This window comes from Anopheles gambiae, chromosome 3 (assembly GCF_943734735.2).
Source record: "Anopheles gambiae chromosome 3, idAnoGambNW_F1_1, whole genome shotgun sequence".
Lineage (NCBI taxonomy): Eukaryota > Metazoa > Arthropoda > Insecta > Diptera > Culicidae > Anopheles > Anopheles gambiae.
Window position 1 is genome coordinate 61023013 of NC_064602.1, and position 23763 is coordinate 61046775.

General features: G+C 42.4%; 2 protein-coding genes across 2 annotated transcripts in view; one reads left to right on the plus strand and one right to left on the minus strand.

Annotated features, from left to right (window-relative positions):
* Window positions 1–23763, plus strand: part of LOC133392901 (uncharacterized) — a 590816-nt gene that overhangs the window by 240837 nt on the left and 326216 nt on the right. The window lies entirely within an intron of this gene.
* On the minus strand, window positions 6685–13345 carry LOC133393747 (uncharacterized). Its single transcript, XM_061660024.1, has 3 exons — window positions 13170–13345; window positions 12481–13102; window positions 6685–12201 (listed from the first exon to the last, which is right to left on the minus strand). Exon 3 carries the CDS (start codon window positions 11287–11289, stop codon window positions 9352–9354), a length of 1938 nt encoding a protein of 645 aa, XP_061516008.1. The 5' UTR covers window positions 11290–12201; window positions 12481–13102; window positions 13170–13345; the 3' UTR covers window positions 6685–9351.

The following is a 23763-nucleotide window of genomic DNA, read 5'->3' on the forward strand; positions in this document are numbered from 1 at the left end:
GACTGTATCACCAGACCGGCCCCGGTTTATTTGTTGGTTCCCATAATTTTTTGGGCTCGTCTCACGATGTATTCGTCGTATCTTTTATATGTTTGGTTTGTTCCCACAATTTGTTGGTATCGTCCGATTTATTTTTTTAATTATTTGTTTAATTATTACGGCCCGGCCGATACGGCCCGTGTCCGATTAGGCATCAATACAATTGAACCATGCAAAGGATGCAAACGCTCTGGGCGTGTTTGAGCGACACATCCTCCGGACCGTCTTTGGCGGTGTGTTCGAGCATGGAGTGTAGAGGAGAAGGATGAACCACGAGCTCAGCAAGCTACGCAAGTACGGCGAACCGAGCATCCTGACGGTGGCGAAAGCTGGCAGGATACGATGGCTGGGGCATGTCATGAGGATGCCCTACTCATGCCCCACCAAGAAGGTGTTCGACAGCGATCCCCAGTTCGGCATAAGGCGCAGGGGAGCACAGCGAACTAGACGGCTGGACCAGGTGATGCGAGACCTGACGGTGATCGGTTGTCTGCATGGATGGGATGCTGCAGCCAGGGACCGAGCATCCTGGAGAATTGTTGATCCTGGAGAATCATGGTCGCTTCGGACTGTGCTTTTGTTCCCCGTTTCGATTCATTGTCGCGTAGGGAGAGCGGGATGGAAATAATACAATGATTTTGACACATATTGCTCATCATCTTTTGTGTAAAGCAACGGTTTGCATAATGGGCCAAAATTATTTTCTTTTGTAAACTTTTTGCCATCTCTTCATTATGGGTTTGCGCAATTTCTAAAATTTTTGAGACTGTCAAAGGATTAAACATATCATTATTTATCCATCTTCTTCTGTTTGGTGTATTGACCTAAGAGGTAATACTTTCTTAAAAGAGCTTTTGAGATATGTTAAGTATAACGCAGCCGGAAACTTTGTCCTTAATAGAGCGCCTACCACAACTATATGAACAGTCGTATTTCGCGATTTGCGGAAAATCCGTAAGAGATAAATAAAAACAATGAATGTATGAGATGTGCTGAATACTATTTCACACATTTGTAGATTTTTTTATTTTTAAAACATTTTTACACGACTTAGTACGAGAAAAACAAATGTATGGTCGTACTATAAATAAAAAGATACTTAAAAAAACATGTTTTTTGTGCTAACTAACGCATTTAAAAATCGTTCAAAAATATAAATAACATAAGTGTCGATTATCTGATTCAAACGGAAAAGTATCAAACAAAACCGCGCTACACGAACTGAAACAAAATCGGCATTATACAAGCTTGTTAGAGGCTTCTTTCGTTGACTCGAAACATTGCTATCAAATAGATCTGAAATGGATTTGTTTGCCAAAACAAATTGCAACGCGTAACGCAGGAAGTATCGTACCAATTTAAAATTATTTCTACGTGTGGCATATTATTGTTCTTTAAATGTTTTTGGCAATGTCATGAAAAGTAGCGCTTGTGGTATGATTCTCCAATCTCTGTGTTTTTTGTTATTCCCACCATTTTTACAGTGAATAATTACAAAAAAAATCCCTTCTGAATGTAAATACATGCAATACGTTTGATTTAAGAATATGCATTTAATAGTCAAACCATAAAACTGAACGATTTCCGTAGCTTTAACCTGACGGAAAGCTGTTGGACAAAAAACGGTCTCCGTTTGAGTCAGGTAATGCAAATGGCCTTCGTTCACTTAGATATATAAAACCAGAGACAAATCGAGTTCTCTAACATGGATCATAATAAAAAATGAGCATTTTTGATACTTCTTCTAAAACAGTTGGGTCACATAATTGGCCCTATACTCTCGACAGGTTTAAGAGAAAAATATATTTTAACGATTTTAAGAAGTTTTTATTATAATTTTTTAACGTAGGTTTTGCGAGTTTTATAAGAATAATTATCAAAATTATTTTTCGAACAAATAAAAAATATTAAAAAAAAATTCTTTATGTGTATTATATTGAAAATACAAATCAAAATATGTAAACATTTTTTTATATTTTTTAAATGGCCATGAGAACCATCAATTAATTAGTGAAGTATTTAGTATTCAATCAAATTAGTGAATAACGGTTCTAAACTGATTCGATCAAACAAAAGCAAAACAAAAATTCTAAAAAAATCTAATAATTTCCTTTTGTCACATACATATTTAAGGAATGTAATTCTAGCCCGATATTGTTTTCCCATTTTTCTACGATTGCTTAAACGTAGTGATTGCTAACACTCATTTAATATTTCGCGCTCCGTTCGTGGGGCAGCAACAACGACTACACAACAAGGTGTTTGTTGCTCGGGTTACCCCAACTCGACAACCGAATACGAAATGCTAGGCTGGCTTTTATCGTTGGGCTTCTCAACGGTAGCATCGATTGTCCGGCTTTGCTCTCGTCTATACAGCTAAACGTGCCTTCAAGAACCCTCCGCCCTCGGGCGATGCTGGCCATCCCAGAGACAAGGACCGCCTTCGCCTCTCGAGACCCGTTTTTGCGTATATGTCTTGCTCTGAATGCAGAATCTGATGTGTATGAGCCCGGCATGACGATAGCAAATGTGTTGAGTTGCATTAGTTTGCTTCGCGCATCTCGCCAGACTCTTTAGCACCCTTGTTATTGTTGTGTAATGTGTGTGACTATATATGTTTTATTGTACTCTTATCTATATCGAGTGGGCTTATGAGGTCCGTCAATCATTTTAATAAATAAACAAACAAACAAATATATTTATAAAAAAACGACGATGATTGTTTAAAAAAAACATGAATCCGTTGTTAGTTGGTTATGCTAATCTCGTAACGAGGAAGAGTCAATAAATAGGATGTTTTTATGTACAGTTCGACAACAAAAAACCATTTTGTTCTTTTTTACTTACAGTGTATAAAAACTGTAGTGGAAATCATTTTTAATTTTTATGTAAATTTAAAAAAACGACGACATTGCTTTAGCCTGGATACCATTTCACTTGTATCCCGTTCAATTACATAGAAACATAAAAAATAGAAACAAATGAAGTAAGTAGGATAAAGGAGCAGCAGATCACAAAATTGCTTCTCTGTGATTGGCTACACTGGACCCCCCCTATCTTATGATGAGCTTTATAAAATATAGTTTTTTTAAACTATAAAACCACTAACGCTTGTTCAGCAGCGCGATGGTCATATATACGAAGAAACGATGAACAATGGAAATTTAATCGTGTGGGTGGTATGTGCTTTATCAGTTAATTACCCGGGGGTTAAAGTTGGGGCAATAGGGTCATTTGCATGTTTTGACAGTTAAACCGTTAAACCACAATGTAAACAATCGGTTGTGCTTTAGCAATAAATCACAGCCAAAGCATCAAGAGCAAAGGTGTTTTTTTGGATTGGTGTTAAACTGTGTTTTTGGTGTATTGTGTGATATTTTTTTATTGTTTAGGAAATTTTAAAATCATAGCGGTGATTTATTCAGCAATTATCGGAAATTTAATTTTATAAAAGTGTAGAGTAGAGAGGAAAGAAAGAAATTTAGATAAAGAAATGAGCGAGCTTAGCCAGGTTAAGTCGATAGGGCAGTTAGCGGTTTTAACGCAGGATAGGCAACAGGTAGTGCGACTGATGCAGGATGCAGGATTGTTAAGAACAGAACAGGAATGTGAGAAGTGCCACCACTCGATGGTTTTGCGAGGTACGCAAAGAAGGAATGCGTACAAATGGATTTGTGCAAACGACAATTGTGAAGGTTCGGAATGCTCTATCCGAAAGGGTAGTGTGTTCCAAAACTCAAGATTGTCGCTTGCACAACTTCTCCGCATTACCTTCGAGTGGTCGCAAAACTCGCACGTGAAGCGTACTAGGGCCGAGTCAGGTGTTAGCCGCAAAACGGTTAACGAATGGTTTAAGCTTCTTAGGGAAAAATGTAGTGCGTATGTTGAGGAGAATAGACGGCTGATAGGAGGCCCAGGACTAGCGGTGGAGATCGACGAGTCCCTCATCGTAAAACGTAAGTACAACCGAGGCCGATTGCCAAGGACTGGGGAGCTATGGTTGGTAGGGGGTATTTGTAGGGAAAGTAAAGAAATTTTCTTAGAGATAGTCGGTAGGAGAACTAGGGAAAATTTGCACGACCTAATCCTCGAGAGTGTTGATTGGGGCACCACAATCATGACCTATTGTTGGAGAGCATACGAAACTCTCGAGGATTATGGATACGTGCATAAAAAGATGAATTATTCAGTTAGCTTTGTAAATCCACAAGATAGGGAAATTCATACACAGACTATAGAAAATTTATGGGGTAAAATTAAGCCATTTTTGAGGAGCAAGGGAACAAACAAGAAGACGTTGATCTCGTACATCAGAGAGTACGAGTTCAAACGGTGTAGTACGAATGTTTTTGAAAACATTCTGCTCGCCTTAAATGCTAAGTAGGCCCAGCTTAGGACCAGCATAGGGACCAAAATCCATTTATTTTTTTACGACTATTTTAATCACATTTTATCATTCAAGGTGGCTAGCAAATGCTGAGAAGTGTTTTAAGCACGATTAAAATAATCATGCTCACACATTTTCAGAACTCCGACCCCAACCTCCACGTGGTGCTGGCTGGACTACAACTGTTCCACAAAATGTGCAACAATTGTATACCAACTGGGGCGGGGGTATTGTGTTTTTTGTTTGTCGTTTCAGATCACCGTTTTTGAGACAAGGACCGCCTTCGCCTCTCGAGACCCGTTTTTGCGTATATGTCTTGCTCTGAATGCAGCATCTGATGTGTATGAGCCCGGCATGACGATAGCAAATGTGTTGAGTTGCATTAGTTTGCTTCGCGCATCTCGCCAGAATCTTTAGCACCCTTGTTATTGTTGTGTAAAGTGTGTGACTATATATGTTTTATTGTACTCTTATCTATATCGAGTGGGCTTATGAGGTCCGTCAATCATTTTAATAAATAAACAAACAAACAAATATATTTATAAAAAAACGACGATGATTGTTTAAAAAAAAACATGAATCCGTTGTTAGTTGGTTATGCTAATCTCGTAACCAGGAAGAGTCAATAAATAGGATTTTTTTTATGTACAGTTCGACAACAAAAAACCATTTTGTTCTTTTTTACTTACAGTGTATAAAAACTGTAGTGGAAATCATTTTTAATTTTTAAGTAAATTTAAAAAAAACGACGACATTGCTTTAGCCTGGATACCATTTCACTTGTATCCCGTTCAATTACATAGAAACATAAAAAATAGAAACAAATGAAGTAAGTAGGATAAAGGAGCAGCAGATCACAAAATTGCTTCTCTGTTATTGGCTACACTGGACCCCCCCTATCTTATGATGAGCTTTATAAAATATAGTTTTTTTAAACTTTAAAACCACTAACGCTTGTTCAGCAGCGCGATGGTCATATATACGAAGAAACGATGAACGATGGAAATTTAATCGTGTGGATGGTATGTGCTTTATCAGTTAATTACCCGGGGGTTAAAGTTGGGGTCATTTGCATGTTTTGACAGTTAAACCGTTGAACCACAATGTAAACAATCGGTTGTGCTTTAGCAATAAATCACAGCCAAAGCATCAAGAGCAAAGGTTTTCTTTTTGGATTGGTGTTAAACTGTGTTTTTGGTGTTTTGTGCGATATTTTTTTATTGTTTAGGAAATTTTAAAATCATAGCGGTGATTTATTCAGCAATTATCGGAAATTTAATTTTATAAAAGTGTAGAGTAGAGAGGAAAGAAAGAAATTTAGATAAAGAAATGAGCGAGCTTAGCCAGGTTAAGTCGATAGGGCAGTTAGCGGTTTTAACGCAGGATAGGCAACAGGTAGTGCGACTGATGCAGGATGCAGGATTGTTAAGGACAGAACAGGAATGTGAGAAGTGCCACCACTCGATGGTTTTGCGAGGTACGCAAAGAAGGAATGCGTACAAATGGATTTGTGCAAACGACAATTGTGAAGGTTCGGAATGCTCTATCCGAAAGGGTAGTGTGTTCCAAAACTCAAGATTGTCGCTTGCACAACTTCTCCGCATTACCTTCGAGTGGTCGCAAAACTCGCACGTGAAGCGTACTAGGGCCGAGTCAGGTGTTAGCCGCAAAACGGTTAACGAATGGTTTAAGCTTCTTAGGGAAAAATGTAGTGCGTATGTTGAGGAGAATAGACGGCTGATAGGAGGCCCAGGACTAACGGTGGAGATCGACGAGTCCCTCATCGTAAAACGTAAGTACAACCGAGGCCGATTGCCAAGGACTGGGGAGCTATGGTTGGTAGGGGGTATTTGTAGGGAAAATAAAGAAATTTTCTTAAAGATAGTCGGTAGGAGAACTAGGGAAAATTTGCACGACCTAATCCTCGAGAGTGTTGATTGGGGCACCACAATCATGACCTATTGTTGGAGAGCATACGAAACTCTCGAGGATTATGGATACGTGCATAAAAAGGTGAATTATTCAGTTAGCTTTGTAAATCCAGAAGATAGGGAAATTCATACACAGACTATAGAAAATTTATGGGGTAAAATTAAGCCATTTTTGAGGAGCAAGAGAACAAACAAGAAGACGTTGATCTCGTACATCAGAGAGTACGAGTTCAAACGGTGTAGTACGAATGTTTTTGAAAACATTCTGCTCGCCTTAAATGCTAAGTAGGCCCAGCTTAGGACCAGCATAGGGACCAAAATCCATTTATTTTTTTACGACTATTTTAATCACATTTTATCATTCAAGGTGGCTAGCAAATGCTGAGAAGTGTTTTAAGCACGATTAAAATAATCATGCTCACACATTTTCAGAACTCCGACCCCAACCTCCACGTGGTGCTGGCTGGACTACAACTGTTGCACAAAATGTGCAACAATTGTATACCAACTGGGGCGGGGGTATTGTGTTTTTTGTTTGTCGTTTCAGATCACCGTTTTTCTGTCGATCAACGGATACATTTATAGTTTTGCTTGCAGCAAAACAAAGATAGGTTACAATAATACATACGTTCCATTTTGTAACAAACTAATTATTGTAACTTTTTTTTCAGTAACTTTTATGTGCGACATCGGACCACCAATCCATCTCCATCCATCCATCAGCACGAGCTATGTCGTCTTTTAATAGTACTTCTGATCTGTTCGATTTCAACATATCCTATCCTGTCTACCGATCCCGTCTTCGCTCCGTTTCTGTACCATAAACTCCTTCCAACTCCTTCGTGAATAATTGTATACTATAGTCAGTAAGCACTATTGCTGTAACCCAACGTGGCCGAGCAATTAATAAAATAAAATAAAATAAATAAATAAATCTCAGAACCATGTCCTGTCGACACTCTCACCAAGGACGGTTTTATATGATGTATGCGGCGTGCGTGTCAAACGGTACGTGGTTAATACTAATAATAAGAAAAACAATTGCTCTTGTAGTTACAATATATGACACATTTTCTTTTATACTAGTTAATTTGGCCCGGTTAGTGGGTTACACAGCAAATTCAGAGTTATCAAATCTCTTATCTGTTTTATTTTGATAAGTAAAAATTCCTGAACACGCAAACTATTACAGTTCATTTCCGACTAAATATATTATTAACTGAATAAGTGAATAAGCAAGAAAGATGTTATGTATGTTACCAGTATACCAGTATTTGTATTGTTCCTGTTGGACTTAAAAGCAGGCTTTCCTTAGACATAACGGGCTCTAAGATTCATTATTTTCCTGCATTAATCCTTTTTAATTAGTCAATCACCTCGTGGTAAACAATGTTTCTCACTGTGACACCCTCAAGATCATAATCGGGATTCACTATCAGCACCGCCACGTTCTTCCTTGATGTCACTCGTGACAGTGCAACGTAAAGCTGTCCGTGTGCGAACACATCTGAAGGTAGGTACAAACCAAGGTGGTGTAGAGATTGACCTTGCGCCTTGTTTATTGTCATTGCGAAGCAAACCTGGACCGGGAATTGCTTGCGACGAATTTGAAACGGAAGGTTTACATCGTTGCTATCACAAAAGATACGTGGCAACAACACATCGTCTCCCCGCCGTTTGCCAGTTAAAATCCGTGCATGTAAGCAATGTGGTTTCATATCGATGATCTGTAAACGCGTCCCATTCATAGCCCTCTCTCGGTGTTAAGATTTCGCAGAAGCAGTACTGGTGTGTTTTTCTTCAACCGCAGACAATGAACTGGAATTCCGCTCACATTAATAGAGTGCAGAAACTCTGGTGGCAACTGAAGCGCCTCTTGCTTTTCCGGGTTGACCAACGTGTCTACCGAAAGATACTCCTGCACCTGGCCAGGTAATTGTTTCAACACACTGTTGTTGATAGCTGTCACATCAGAATTTTTTGGAGAGAGTATTGCTCGATCTGTGAAATATTCTGCTTTTCGATAATGCCACCGTAAGTTCGGATAAACTCGCTTTACCAACTTCCTCACGTCGGCATTAATGCTGGAAGAGTGGAGTAACACCATATCGTGTGGAAGCTTTGCTACAGAGGCGTGCATTCCCGGATATGTGGAATGGCGACCCTCACCGATGCAGAGTAGAAAATCAGCAAATTGTTGTAGATCATTGGCATTCTGTACGGTTGGCGCAGTTCGAACGCGCATGTAGGTTTTTAACCGCAAAACCCGAAACAGCCTCCACAATTGACTTTTCTTTACACATTGCTGAACCACCTGTGCATCGGTACCTTTCGGGACTATTGGTAAAATCTGCCGGAAGTCACCACAAAGCAGTACCACCTTACCACCAAACGGCCGATGTACACCTACAATGTCTTGTAAGCTACGATCTACTGCTTCCAGAGCAAAGCGACTGCTCATCGAAGCTTCGTCCCAGACGATAAGAGAGGTTTGTCGCATTAGGTCCGCAAGCGACGATTGGGTTGGTATGTTGCAGGTGCTATACTCGTCCAGCACCAGTGGCAGCTTAAAAGTTGTGTGCACTGTTCTACCACCAGTCAGAAGTAACGCGGCGATATCGCTCGCAGCTGCAGCCAGTGCTATCTTTGACTTCCGCCTCGTATACGCCAGAATTTTCTCTAAGAGGAAAGATTTTCCGGTACCACCAGGACCATCCAGAAAGAAAAGGTTGTGATGCTCTTCTGGAAAATCTTCTATCTCTGGTCCGATACGATCTACCGCGGCAGTGACAATATCATACACCACTCGTTGCTCAGAATTCAGTAGATTTATCGATGCAATCGTTTCGTCTAGAACATTGATACTATACGAACGTTCTGCATCGATGTGCGAATTTACATCGTTATGCTGATCGGATTGAAGGTGCATCGGAAGATGTTGAAAATCAGCCAATTGTGGCATGTCTGGAAAGTTGGTCAGCGTTTTTGATGGTGTCATTTGACGCAAGTATCTGTCGATGACGCGCAGAGCACAAAATTGCTCCTGTGTACGTAGCAGCATGTTTTGATCAGAGTCCTGCGTTGTATAACGCTCTCGATGCTGCCAATGGAAATCCTCGCATAAATGTAACACGACTCCCACAGGCGGCGAGGATTTTGTGGCTGTTGCGACAGGATGATTGCGAACAGATGGCGCAGTTGAGATGGTATATGGAACGAAACGGCTTCCTGCATTGCCCGATCCCATTCATGATCATCTTGTAGTAGCCCAGCCATAGTAGCTGCTTCATGGTAAGACGCATAAACGATACCGTCAACCGTCCGAAGGTCTTCAAATGAAGTTGGGCCTTTGCGATAGCACAGCATCAACCGCAAGCAGTACCGTTCCATCTGCGACATCGGACAGTATACCATACGACCAATCACGATGCTTGCGTCACAAATGCGTTGAATCCACTGGCATCCTGAGCCTTCATGCCATGGAAGTCGCTGAGTTGGCTTGGCATATCGGAAGTACGTCGGTAGCTCTTGATATGTAAGATTTCGCGCGTAAGGATCATTTGCCATCAGCTGAAAGAAGCGCGTTAGCATTGTGTGGTGGCCTCGTTCGATTACAGATTCGATGTTTTCGTTCGAATTAAAGACGATTCCCTGTTGGTTCTCGAGGTGTATCGGTAGTACGACGACAGTGACTGTTTTTGCCTGCATCTCGAAACCAAAGATGATTGTCATGGCCTGAGATGCTGATATGTACCGAGCATCAATATATTCTTGTATCTCGTTCAATGATGTAGATGGCGAAATTACTACTCGGTCGTGTCCCTTATACACGTACTTGTAAAGGTACTTAATACTGGCCACCGACGAACATACCTCGACGTTTATGTGACAATCGTATTTATGACACAACCACGGATTGTAGGGTACAACATAACGATTGTCCAGGTGTACACCCTTTACTGTTACAGTGCGTCCATCGTTGCGTCGTCTATATACTGGATAACCGTCATCGGCTTGTTTTGTTTCATTGGTGAAATTTTTTGGGAACCTTTTCGAACATACACCATCTTTCATACACGGTACATCCGGATTCGATCTACCGCATGGTCCATGCATCATGCACATGCGTACTGTTTGATAAAGTTGTTCGTTTTCTGGATCCGGGATTTCTGCAGAGACTAAACGGTCATAATCATCCACCGATCGTGGCTTGTCCGCTTCAGCAAGCATCAGCAAACAGTGAGCATGGGGAAGGCCACGCTTCTGGTATTCAATAACATGAATGCGTGCAATCTCTAAACCAAGAACTCCAGCCGAAAGGTCATCCAAGATGGATTTTAGTTTCAGTCGAAACACACGGGCCGTCAGATCTGGTCGATCTGCGGCATGTTGTCGTGGAAGCAAAGCTTCCGATACCTCTACCCATTTCGGGTAGCAAGTGACAGTGATAAATAAATCTGGCTTTCCAATAGCTCTCACAATGGCCATCGAATCTTGATATTGGGCACGCATATAGCGCTCGCCTCCTGGGAAAGATGGGGCAAGAATAATGCGTGTGCCCGCTTGCCCAAGTGTTCGGTCGTGTTCGAGCGGATCTTCCGGTAACGGATTGACCATTGGACCAGCAAAATCCATTATGCCAGCGTATGCATCGGCACGCAGCTGTGCTTGATGTTCACGATGGAACTTGAGCCGCTGTTCTTCGATCTTACAGCATTGATCAACGGCGTACTGTTGCATAAGCCGTCCTGCACGATGGATTAGGGATGTTTGACCGGCCCTTGTACACATCCGATAAGCGGCATATTCGCGAGGCGTAATCTGCCGTGATCTGGTATTTTCTCCAACTGCCATTTGTCCTTCACCGTCGGCTGGTTCATCATCGTTGCGGCTACCTGTTCGTGTGTGTCGTTGTGCCCGATCACGCCGCATTCTCTTTAAAATATTATATGTCCACCCAACTTCTGCGTATGGATGCAGGAGCTAGTGGGTCATATAGTTGATGTGATTCGAAAACACGGCTGAGGTTGCCAGAGGCACGACATTGTAAAACGATATCACGTGACTGTCCTTGTTCTCCATAAAGGAATATGCCACCGACCTCATCGGCGGTTGGTCTGTTGTAGCGACGCTGATCGAGGCCCGGCAAGCGGGCGTGAATGTGTAGCTGGACATTTTGTTGTAGCGTCTTACGTTCATATGCGAGACGAAACAGGTGAGCCAAGGAGTTATTGGCATCAAACATACGCTGTAGAATTGCCACTTTCATTCGATCCAGCTTATTGCTCAAAGCAACTCGTGCTTCGATAACATTGTTCAGATTCTCTTCTATACGCGTGTCGTTGAAATAAAGTTGTGCATATGCTGGCGCATGACCTGGAACTTGGTCAAGCGCGCCGATTCGATGGCACAGAGTACCCTGGATACGGAACGTATAAACACCTCTACCGTTGGCGACGGAGCGATCTTGACGCACATGATCATTTGCACGTATTGATGCTCCCATGGACGTAAAAGCGAATGCGTTATTGTATTTCGAGCACGAATATTTCGCATGAATTCTGCATCGTCAAACAGTTCAGATAGCTCAGTTGGAGGCTCTTGAAATGGTGGCAAAATGACCTGACCACCATTACAGCACAATGTTCCAGTCTCTCCAGCCCATTTTTCTGCCGCACAATATGGGCACGGTGTGCGAGCGTTCAATTTATGACGCATAGGGTAGTTGTAGTTATCATGATAACCGAGCCCAGTATTTAGTGTTCGTGCTCCGTATTTGTTTTGGATTCGTTTCCGTCGAAAGGCTTCCCATCGTTGCCGAAGTGGGAGAACGAATTCTGTCTGCTGCGTATGGTGAAGATTAATAAGTTTTCTTATTTTTAGCTGTTGCAATTTTTGTTGTTGCTGTTGCAGCTCGTACGACTTAACAACATGCCCGTCATGGGTTCAAGCCCCAAATAGACCGTGCCGCCATACGTAGGATTGACTATCCTGCTATGGGGGGAAATCAATTAGTCACTGAAAGCCAAACCCACAAGAGGTAAAGGCAGGCCTTGACCGGCAACGGTTGTTGAGCCAAAGAAGAAGAAGCTGTTGCAAAAGATTGACTTATGATATACTTACTATCCCTCTATAAATCTGAAGATGTGATCGAGCAGCATGCGTATCTTCTGATGGAGCAACCTGCAATTCATGTGAGGAAAGATTCTCTTCACGATCATTTGTCCTCGTTTCCGATGGTTCCGGACCTGTAGTATCACCAACTGTCCGTCGACGATGACGGTACTCGGCCTGCCGTTTGCGTTGAAGACGTTTCTGTTTTGCAGCGGGTGTTTCTTCGGGAGGAGTTGCATATCTTACCCTCCAGTCTTGAGGACACGGCTCCTCGTCACGATCGTTTGTCCTCGTTTCAGATGGTTCCGGGCGGAAAGCATCAATTGTTCGTCGACTATGACGGTACTCGGCCTGTCGTTTGCGTTGTAGACGTTTTTTTGCATCAGGTGTTTCTTCGGGAGGTGTTGCATATTTTACTCTCCAGTCCTGAGGACACGGCTCCTCGTCACGATCGTTTGTCCTCGTTTCCGATGGTTCTGGACCTGCAGTATCGTCAATTGTCCGTCGACGATGACGGTACTCGGCCTATCGTTTGCGTTATAGACTTTTCTTTTTTGCATCGGATGTTTCTTCGCGAGGAGTTGCATATCTTACCCTCCAGTCCTGTGGACATGGCTCAGCACTCATATTCCTAAAATCGAACAGTAACGTTGAACTACTTGTGTAACCTTATCTCTCAATGTGATGTATATGCTTACCCGTCCACTGCTTAGAAACTTTTCCAACACTTATCTATATAAAAATTTTCGTTAATCCAACAACAACAACCTCCGTCGCTGACGCTCGATGTCACACTTTGCGTTACGCTGTTTCTATCTCGCCCGTTCTGCCTTCGCTGCCGTATAACACCATCAAGCTCGCACGACCCATACGAATACCCCTACCATCGTGAGCACGACCAACGCTGCAGGGCCCGCACGACAAAATCGAGCAGTTTTGTAGCTCGGATTTTCGATCGCTTTCCGCCAAAAGCGATCGAAAAAGCGAGCAGAAATGTCAGAGAAAACGCTTGGATTCCGATCGAAGAAATATATCAATCCAAAAATTTCAGCGCTGAAAATTTCTAAATATTTCATTTATAAATTTGCAACAATTTTGAATGCGAAATATTTCACAGCCATGCGCTGTGAAATATGTTTGTAGTTTGAGTTTGAGAAGTTTTCGATCGCTTTGCGCAGCGGGGGGTGCTCAACCGTTTCCTCGCTTTCCGAACTCTCCCGCACGACAAAATCTAGCAGTTTTGTAGCTCGGATTTTCGATCGCTTGCCGCCAAAAGCGATCGAAAAAGCGAGCAGAAATGTCAGGGAAAACGCTTGGATTCCGATCGAAGAAATATATCAATCCAAAAATTTCAGCGCTGAAAATTTCGAAATATTTCATTTATAAATTTGCAACAATTTTGAATGCGAAATATTTCACAGCCATGCGCTGTGAAATATGTTTGCAGTTTGAGAAGTTTTCGATCGCTTTGCGCAGCGGGATGTCAGGGAAACCGCTTGGATTTCGATCGAAGAAATATTTCAATCCAGAAATTTCAGCGCTGAAAATTTCGAAATATTTCATTTATAAATTTGCAACAATTTTGAATGCGAAATATTTAACAGCCATGAGCTGTGAAATATGTTTGCAGTTTGAGTTTGAGAAGTTTTCGATCGCTTTGCGCAGCGGGCTGTTCATGTGTTCTGGATCCAGTGCTTTGAATCACTTTTTCGATCGCTTTTGACGGAAAGCGATCGCAAATCCGAGCTACAAAACTGCTCGATTTTGTCGTGATGGCAAGCACACGAAAGGATCCCGCACGACAAAATCGAGCAGCTTTGTAGCTCGGATTTGCGATCGCTTTCCGCCAAAAGCGATCGAAAAAGCGAGCAGAAATGTCAGGGAAAACGCTTGGATTACGATCGAAGAAATATTTCCATTCCAAAATTTCAGCGCTGAAAATGTCTAAATATTTCATTTATAAATTTGCAACAATTTTGAATGCGAAATATTTCACAGCCATGCGCTGTGAAATATGTTTGCAGTTTGAGTTTGAGAAGTTTTCGATCGCTTTGCGCAGCGGGATGCTCGTGCATGGTAGCGAGCGTTGAGAGAGCGGACCGTGTATTTTGTATGGAAGCGGGTGAGAACCGTGGTACACTGGTGGACATAAAAATAGGAAAAAAAATTTGTGTGTTTTTTTTTGCGTTCACAAGGTGTGTCATCGCCAATAGTTGGAGGCGTACTGAATTTGCAATAGCCGATTTTTGCCTTTTATACTCTCATTTTTGGTGCGCTACTTATCTGAGTTTTGAGTGCCGGCAGCGTTTTGCGGCAGTATAAAAGGAGAGCCAAACCGTGTTGCGCTTCATTCTTCCATCAGTGGTCAAGGTGAAAGGTTGCTATTTAAAAATTCCACAAAATCATCATGGGTCGCGGAAAGCACTGCACTCCAGAGGAGCGAAAACACATTCAGGGGCTGTATCGTGAGAACGTGCAGATCAAGACAATCTGCAAGGCGTTCGGCCGTTCGCGGACGTTTGTGGACAACGCCATTCGTAGCGAGGCTACGGGTAAATCGACAGGTCGTCCGCGAAAAACAACGGCCGACGTTGACGCGCAGATTGTTGAGATGATCAGGGCGGATCCTTTCAAAACTTGCGCTCAAATCAAGCAGGAGCTTGGTTTGCAAGTTTCGGCGAAAACGGTGTCTCGCCGTTTACACGCCGCTGGGTTCTGTGCCCGGAGACCGCGGCAGGTTCGTAAGCTGCTGCCGCACCACGTAGAAGCGCGCATTCGGTTTGCCGAAGAACATTTAGCTGGATCCATCTTTTGGTGGAGCAAAATATTTTTTTCGGATGAGTCCAGAATCAATCTGGATGGTTCGGACGGCATTAAATACGTCTGGCGCCTTCCTAATCAGGCGTATCATCTGAAAAATACGATAAAAACCCGAAGTCACGGAGGCGGCCACGTAATGGTGTGGGGTTGCTTCTCCTGGCACGGCCCGGGTCCTTTGTTCCGTATCAACGGGACACTGAACTCGGAAGGGTATAGAAAAATACTTAGTCGTAAGATGTTGCCATACGCCCGACAAAAATTCGGAGACGAAGAGCATTACATCTTTCAGCATGATAACGACTCTAAGCACACATCGCGAACAGTTAAATGTTATTTGGCAAACCAGGATGTGCAAGTTCTACCGTGGCCTGCGTTGAGTCCTGACCTAAACCCGATTGAAAATCTGTGGTCAACTCTCAAGCGTCAGCTTAAGAACCAGCCTGCACGTTCAGCCGATGATCTATGGACACGCTGCAAGGTTATGTGGGAACGCATACCCAGAAGCGAATGCCGTAATCTCATCGGCGATATGGCCAAACGCTGTCAGGAAGTGATAGCGAATAACGGTCACCACATTGACCGTTAGAATGTATTTTCGCTCTGTGGAACACCGCAACACCTCCTCCCAACAACCACTTAAACAGTCCTTTTCAGAGCTACCAAATATTTCTGACAAGAACTATGTCTTTCGGTCCCAGAAAAAAGTTCCTATTTTTATGTCCACCAGTGTACAGTATCGGACATTAAGATAGGACCCTGGTTTTTTCAACGCACCGTGCACTTGTTTTGCCACATTACTTGTGTTTGGGTGTGTGGGTATGTGTGTGTGTTTTTGAGTGTGTGTATGTGTGTGTGTGTGTGTGTGTGTGTGTGTAGTAGAAAGAGAGTGTGCTTTTTAATGTGTATTTGCAAGTGCACGGGTTTGTGTCTGAAAAACGTAGCTTGCCATTATGTCATATTGCGTTGAAAGTATTCTGATAATGTGTGTTATCATGTGAAAAATCGTGCGTTTACACTTGGATAAAAGCTAAAGTTTGCATCGACAGTAGCTCTTGTTCCTCGGACGACAACGAAGGTGTGCTGATTGATGAATGTGCATGCGCAGCGATGCAAAATGGACACGCGCACAATAGCAATGAACTCGGCATTCCCTCACAGGTGTTTCTCCAGTGCACGCCATCCCGCTGCGCAAAGCGATCGAAAACTTCTCAAACTCAAACTGCAAACATCCCGCACGACAAAATCGAGCAGTTTTGTAGCTCGGATTTTCGATCGCTTTCCACCAAAAGCGATCGAAAAAGCGAGCAGAAATGTCAGGGAAAACGCTTGGATTTCGATCGAAGAAATATATCAATCCAAAAATTTCAGCGCTGAAAATTTCGAAATATATCATTTATAACTTTGCAACAATTTTGAATGCGAAATATTTCACAGCCATGCACTGTGAAATATGTTAGCAGTTTGATTTTGAAAAGTTTTCGATCGCTTTGCGCAGCGGGTAAAAGATTTTTTAAGGCCCCCTCCTATGGCAATCGAACAAGACAACCCTGACAAGAAAAACGAGATAGTGTGCGGTTGATCGGTCATGCAATCTGTCAAATATTCAAAAAATAAAGTTTGTTTACATTTTGAATCGAACGATAGCTCTCACGATGTACAACGGCGTATGATTAAAAAAAGGCTACATCGGTGATGAAAATGTTGTGTGTAATGTGTAAAATAAACAGCCGAAAAATTATAATTGGCCGTAGAATCGACTTCGCACGCCTGAAAGCAGTTTAGTAAAGCAAGTAAGTAAAGCATAGCCAATAATTGTAATATTAAATCAATTAAAGCGGTGTTTTCTATGCAGCTGTTGTGCAACCGTGTTGAGCCGGCGAACGTTCGACAGCGGGAAGAAAGAATGCCGGCAATCCAACTAAACGATGTTCGATCATGGAAAACAAGGTAAGTTGTAATGAACGTAAGTAAGTAATGAACGTAAGTAAGTAATGAACGTAATTCTTCCACCAAGCTTTCCAAAGTCACCTTACTTGCAGCTTCTTCTTGTTCAACAACTGCAGTTTCATCAGCTTCCAGTTTCGAAATCAATCTAGCTCGGATGTCCGCATCCCGTGGCGATTGGAGTCCACAGACAAATCGGAGAGCTTTAAATTGATCCGACGTGAGCTTGGAAAGTTGAAATGCTTCGTAGTGTTTGTTGACCATGGCAGCATACGAAGTAAAATCATCCGCGTCACTCTTGGCGTACTGCAGGTACTGGTAACGGGAGTGAAAACCCGACTTCTGACGACCAAACAACTTCTTCAGTTTTGTAATGGTCTCATCCAGAGAGAAATCGCGAGGATGCTTTGGCAGAATAGCAAATTGGCATTGGCTTTGGCATCAAAGAATACTCCTGCGTCCGGATCGTACAGGAAATCTTGGATTCCATTTGCCAACGACTCGATTGTCTTCTCGCTTCCGCTAGCCGCCGTCGAAAAAGTTCGATTTGCTAAAATTTCGATCTGCTGCTGCTAGTTCGCGACGAGATTCGCCAACTTGCTCGTTTGGTGGTTAGCTTAGAACTTATTTATTACTAAAGAAGGCATAGGCTACTATGCCTAGGAAGCGAAATTATGCTGAGGCAAAATCCCACTGATTGGTAGTACACAGGTACACAGAGTGGTAGCCTACTACACAAAGCCCGCTCGCCGTTGGACGCTTGGACAATTCCTTTTACAAGCATTCGGTGACCAGTTTGCGAAACGTCTTGCCGCACGCCTGGTACAGGCCCTTCTAGTTGTGGTACGGCGCAGTTCCGGTCGCTATCTCGATCGCGGTAAAGCCGAACGACTAGAAGCCGTATCCGCGGTCCCGCTCCATCTCCTCCGGCGCCATCCAGCACGACGCCAGCCGATAAACGTGTGGTACACCTTCTGCCGCGACATGTCTCCATCGGTGGCGAGCCACGCGCTCATCCGCTTTATTTAAGGAGCCGTCGTCGCCGGGCAGTATGATGGCCACCTTGATGTCCACGTAATGGGCAATGCGAAATGTGCACTCAATTGGCAAGCGCACGGCAAGATCCAGGAAACGTTACCGACAGTCTTTGTCGCCGTGAAAATGCTTCTAATGCACGGGTGAGTTGGATTATAACTACAAGCATACGTTTTTTTTCTTTCTTTAGTTTCACCTAATGCCAGACAAACGATCGAATGACTGTTGCCTCGGAAGGGAGGTCTCATCACCGACAAACCGACGTGACACTGGCGTTACAAAAGTGTCCCACATGAAAGTACTGTCATTTACCAGTGAGACGATCACTTCTGTCAAAGTAAGCTCTGTTCACTGCTGCTTCGATGTAAACAACTTTTCTAAATACAAATTGCGAAGGAAGTTTGAGGCACGATTTTGTGAGAATTATTGGACAAAACACCCAGGAAAATCATTTTAAAAGTTTCCAAATCAATGCAAAAGATGTGAGAAGTACATAACACAATACGCATTGGAATTTGCGAAGAAAACCAAAAAGGGGATTTAGCAGATTCTTCTCTGTGTCAGTGTAGTAAGCGAATCATTATAGAGATGGCGCTAGTGTTTAACGTATTTTCATTTGAAATAAGGAGTCAACTTTTGCAGCTCATTTTGTTCGAAGTGTCACGTCGGTTTGTCGGTGGTCTCATTGCGGATACTGACTTGGATGTGATGCCACCGAGTCGATTGGTCGCAGTTGGCCCTGGTGCTTTGAATGAGGCGACATCGGAGAAGCTGAACGCTTTGTGGACGTGTTGTGTTGTGTGCAGATCTCGATCGGCGAAGTGCTGTAGTGATTTTGTGTAGTGATTGTGTCTGTATGTATGTATATATATATATATGTATGTTTTAAGTGTGATTGCGTTAGTTTTATGCAACTAAATCATGAGCATCGGTTTCTGTATTGAATACTTCGAAAGTATTTATACAAGTGTACAAAATACAGTGTAAATGTGATGAACTAGTTTCGTTTAAAGGTGTCGAACTTTGTAAGTTATAGTAGGTCCTTTGTTTTTGTGTGGTGTGTAAACATTAAGTAAGATTGATACCAGTGCTGGAGTGAATTCTTTGCTGAATAAAATAGTGTACAAATATTGTTTTAAAAAACTGTGTGTTTTGTGTATTTTTCGGTAGCAAAAAAATATTACTAAAGTGCAAATAGGTAAGAAATCAGTGATTGCGTTGAAAGGAAATTTCTCAGCTACGATGTTCTCCTTTTTTTTGTTTTTGGCCCGATGTATTCGCTTCCGCATTCTTCATAATGTGCATATAAATGATTGTTCCTAGGTTCCGCTAACAATGTGTTTTAGACGATGCAGTTGCATAATGTGAACAAAACGATAATGTGTAAATATGATGATGTAATTTCCCTGCCTGGTTGTCTGGCTGGCTGACTGGATGGCAGAATGGCTCACTGGCTGGTGCTGACTAAAATCGGATGCGCTTGGCCCCTCGCCGGAGTGCCGGGTGCATCATACATTGGTGTTCCGTTGCTAGTGCTCGGTTGAGCAGATATTTTGTAATATTTTATCATCGAAACCCTCACCACTCATTTCTTTCCTTTTTATGCATTTTATATTTTTCAGCAGTAGGAGTATCTCGTTTAATTTATTTATTTATTTATTTATTTATTTATTTTTTAGAAATTTAAGTACATAAATCGGTCTATCCGTTTATATCGGTTTCATAAGCCTCTTCAATCGTTCAATGGTCAATCAATCATGGACAACACTCTTACACTTCTGACGAACGTAACGAACGTATGAACTGAATGAAAAAATATGCTCAGTAATGAATTGTGATATGTTCAAACCCAATTCATAGACAGACCAATTGCATTTGAGTGAAAAAAAAATACTGCTTATACATTGTTTCATTTTGGTTTTCTCCCTCTCCATCTCTCTCTTGATAGGAATGCCTGGTCGCTAGCTGCAGCTTCCCATCGATGTAGGCACTCCATCTTCGAGGTTTTACTTCACCTGATCTAGCCATCGAACTCGCTGTGCTTCCTTGCTTCTAGTACCGAACTGAGTGCCGCTTTCGAACACCTTGCTGTTGGGGCACGAGTCTGGCATCTTTACAACATGTCCCAGCCATCGCAAACAGCCATGTCCGACGCGCCATACGGCTTCAGTAAGCTCGTGGTTGATCATTCGCATGCTCGAATGCACCGCTTAAGATGATGTTTTGGCGACCACGTATGAGGAAACGTACTATAAAATCATGAAGCTGCAGTTTAAGATGCCGCCAGATATGACGAAGCCGGCGGCCCATCTGATCTCGCGTCTGTTCGTTAAGGATCTGGCCAGCCGTATGCCGCTGAAACATGTTGCGTCCATCTCTGGATTCTGCTGCACGTGCACAAAAAGTAAATAGGAATTGCTGCTACCATGTACCATTTATCGTTATGTTCTCACTAAGTATGTTTATAAGATACCTGTAACTTTTAGTTTTTTAAACCCTATCTCTTATAAGAAGTAGTGGTATTTGAATTGAATATGAACAAGGCAAGTGTAATGATAAGTAATGATAATTGTTATTTGTGTGTTCACTCAAATGTTATTATACTTTCTTCATGTTCAACATCTGTTATTATTTCAATTATTAACAATAAAATATGGCAAAATATTTTTAAGCTATAGATCGTCTTTGTATTGAATGAGTGCAATTGATGGGTTTTGCATTATGATGATCAAGACCGTGACCAGCCTCTCGGGGTGCCTTTGGTGCCTCAGTTCTGTATAAAGGAGAGCGTAGAAGGGTATGGCTATATTCTTTTCGGCGCTGCCATGCACCTTTCGGTGCAACGATAAGATAGAGTTAATGTTTTTTTTGCACCACTGAAGCACACACCAACCAGTGATTGACTATCCGGTTAGGTGATACGAATAAGTCTTGTAAGCATTTATACATAACGTCAGCATGACCACGTTTGTCGGCTGTAGCGGAAATAAAGCATAACAATTATTTATTTGTTACGATATAAATAGGAAGAAAGTGCAACGCTGTGCTGTCCCGTGATACAGTCATCAATTCGTACGACCTAATAACATGCCTGTCATGGGTTCAAACCTCGTACGGTCCGTCCCCCCGTAGCAAGGATCAACTATCCGGCTGCGTGGTACCAAATCAGTTTCGAAAGCCTGTACAGGTCGACATGTTCGCGTCGTTAAGCCAAAAAGAAAGAAAGTGCTGCGTTGTCGTGATGGATACGGTAAAAGTGCTTCCGTCTTAACAGAAGGTGTTCTATCATCTACCAAAATTGTTGTGTGAGAAATGGAACTAGCTTGCAAAAAGGTTTGGTCAGTCTGATTCATGAAAAAAAAAATCAAAATAGTTAGGTGTTTTTACTTCTCTTTTTCCGTTTTGGACATAACTGTTCTCACTAATGGTATGCCTGTACCACTAATTGATTTATCAATGTAATTAAGCTATTGATTACCCACATCAGGATAGTCAGTCCTATGTATGAGGGGGGCGGTCCATACGGGACTTGAGCCCATGACGAGCATGTTGTTTGGAAAACTAGTTTAGTGCATAACAATCAACTTATTTTCCTTCATTGAAGAACAGAGAAGCTGTTGTGGTCCGATCGAACTTAGCTATTCTGTCCATCTGGGTGTGCCACTCAGCGATAGCAGTCGACGGCTTCCGTATGATGTGTGCGTGGAAGGATGTGCGTGAGTTACAGGTCGCTGACCAGACGGTTGAGAGAGATAGTGCAAAAAAGAGGGAGATCTAACCTACAGCGCACATGTAGTGAGTATTCTCATTCGTGCGGCTGAGCTAAGGCAAATAGGACTAACGGGCCCGTGCTATTCATTTATAATTAGGGAATAAAGGATTTTATATGTTTGTGTCAATGCAAAGTAATGGTCTTCATCATTGTAGTTAACGTCCATGCATCCGACATCAAAGAAGCCAAAGCAATCAGAAACCGATTGAAGATTTTAAAGCTCGCAGGCCACAGCGGGCATTAAGCACTGTTGTGGAAGGTCAGTGTTTTACGAACAAGAGCCCAACTGAATAGGAAAGGACTGTTCGAAGGGGAGTGGTTAGTACCAACATGTGATCGTCCTGATGATAGTTTTAAGAGTGTGTTCCTTTAGTCCAATAATTATTGTTTAAAATACGGTCGAGTAAAATACGTATGTTTGTCAATGATAATAAAAGGTCAAGGTTAAGTATGTAGAGAGAAAAAAAAAAAAAAAAAAATATATATATATATATATATATATATATATATATATATATATATATATATATATATATATATATATATATATATATATATATATATATATATATATATATATATATATATATATACAAACATACAGACACAATCACTACACAAAATCACTACAGCACTTCGCCGATCGAGATCTGCACACAACACAACACGTCCACAAAGCGTTCAGCTTCTCCGATGTCGCCTCATTCAAAGCACCAGGGCCAACTGCGACCAATCCACTCGGTGGCATCACATCCAAGTCAGTATCCGCAATGAGACCTCCCTTTCGAGGCAACAGTCATTCGATCGTTCGTCTGGCATTAGCTGAAACTAAAGAAAGAAAAAAACGTATGCTTGTAGTTATAATCCAACTCACCCGTGCATTAGAAGCATTTTCACGGCGACAAAGACTGTCGGTAACGTTTGCTGGATCTTGCTGTGCGCTTGCCAATTGAGTGCACATTTCACATTGCCCATTACGTGGACATCAAGGTGGCCATCATACTGCCCGGCGACGACGGCTCCTTAAATATAGCGGATGAGCGCGTGGCTCGCCACCGATGGAGATATGTCGCGGCAGAAGGTGTACCACACTTTTATCGGCACGTCGTGCTGGATGACGCCGGAGGAGATGGAGCGGGACCACGGATACGGCTTCTAGTCGTTCGGCATTACCACGATCGAGATGGCGACCGGAACAGCGCCGTACCACAACTACCCGCAGATGAAGGTGATGATGCTGACGTTGCAGAAGGATCAGTCCACGATCGATACCGGGGCGGACAAGAAGGGCCTGTACCAGGCGTGCGGCAAGACGTTTCGCAAAATGATCACCGAATGCTTGTAAAAGGAATTGTCCAAGCGTCCAACGGCGAGCGAGCTGTGCATGCTTTGTAACTATAAAAAAACAATGGTTAATAAAAAAAATAGACTCGAGGAGTTTTTGATACCGTGCGAATTACGTTCATTATCAACTTACCTTGTTTGCCATGATCGAACATCGTGTAGTTTAATTGCGGGCATTCTTTCTTTCCTCTTTCTAACGATCACCGGCTCAATACGGTTGCACAACAGCTGCATAGAAAACACCGCTTTAATTGATTTAATATTACAATTATTGGCTATGCTTTACTTACCCTAAACTGCTTTCAGGCGTGCGAAGTCGATTCTACGGCCAATTATAATTTTTCGGCTGTTTATTTTACACATTACACATAACATTT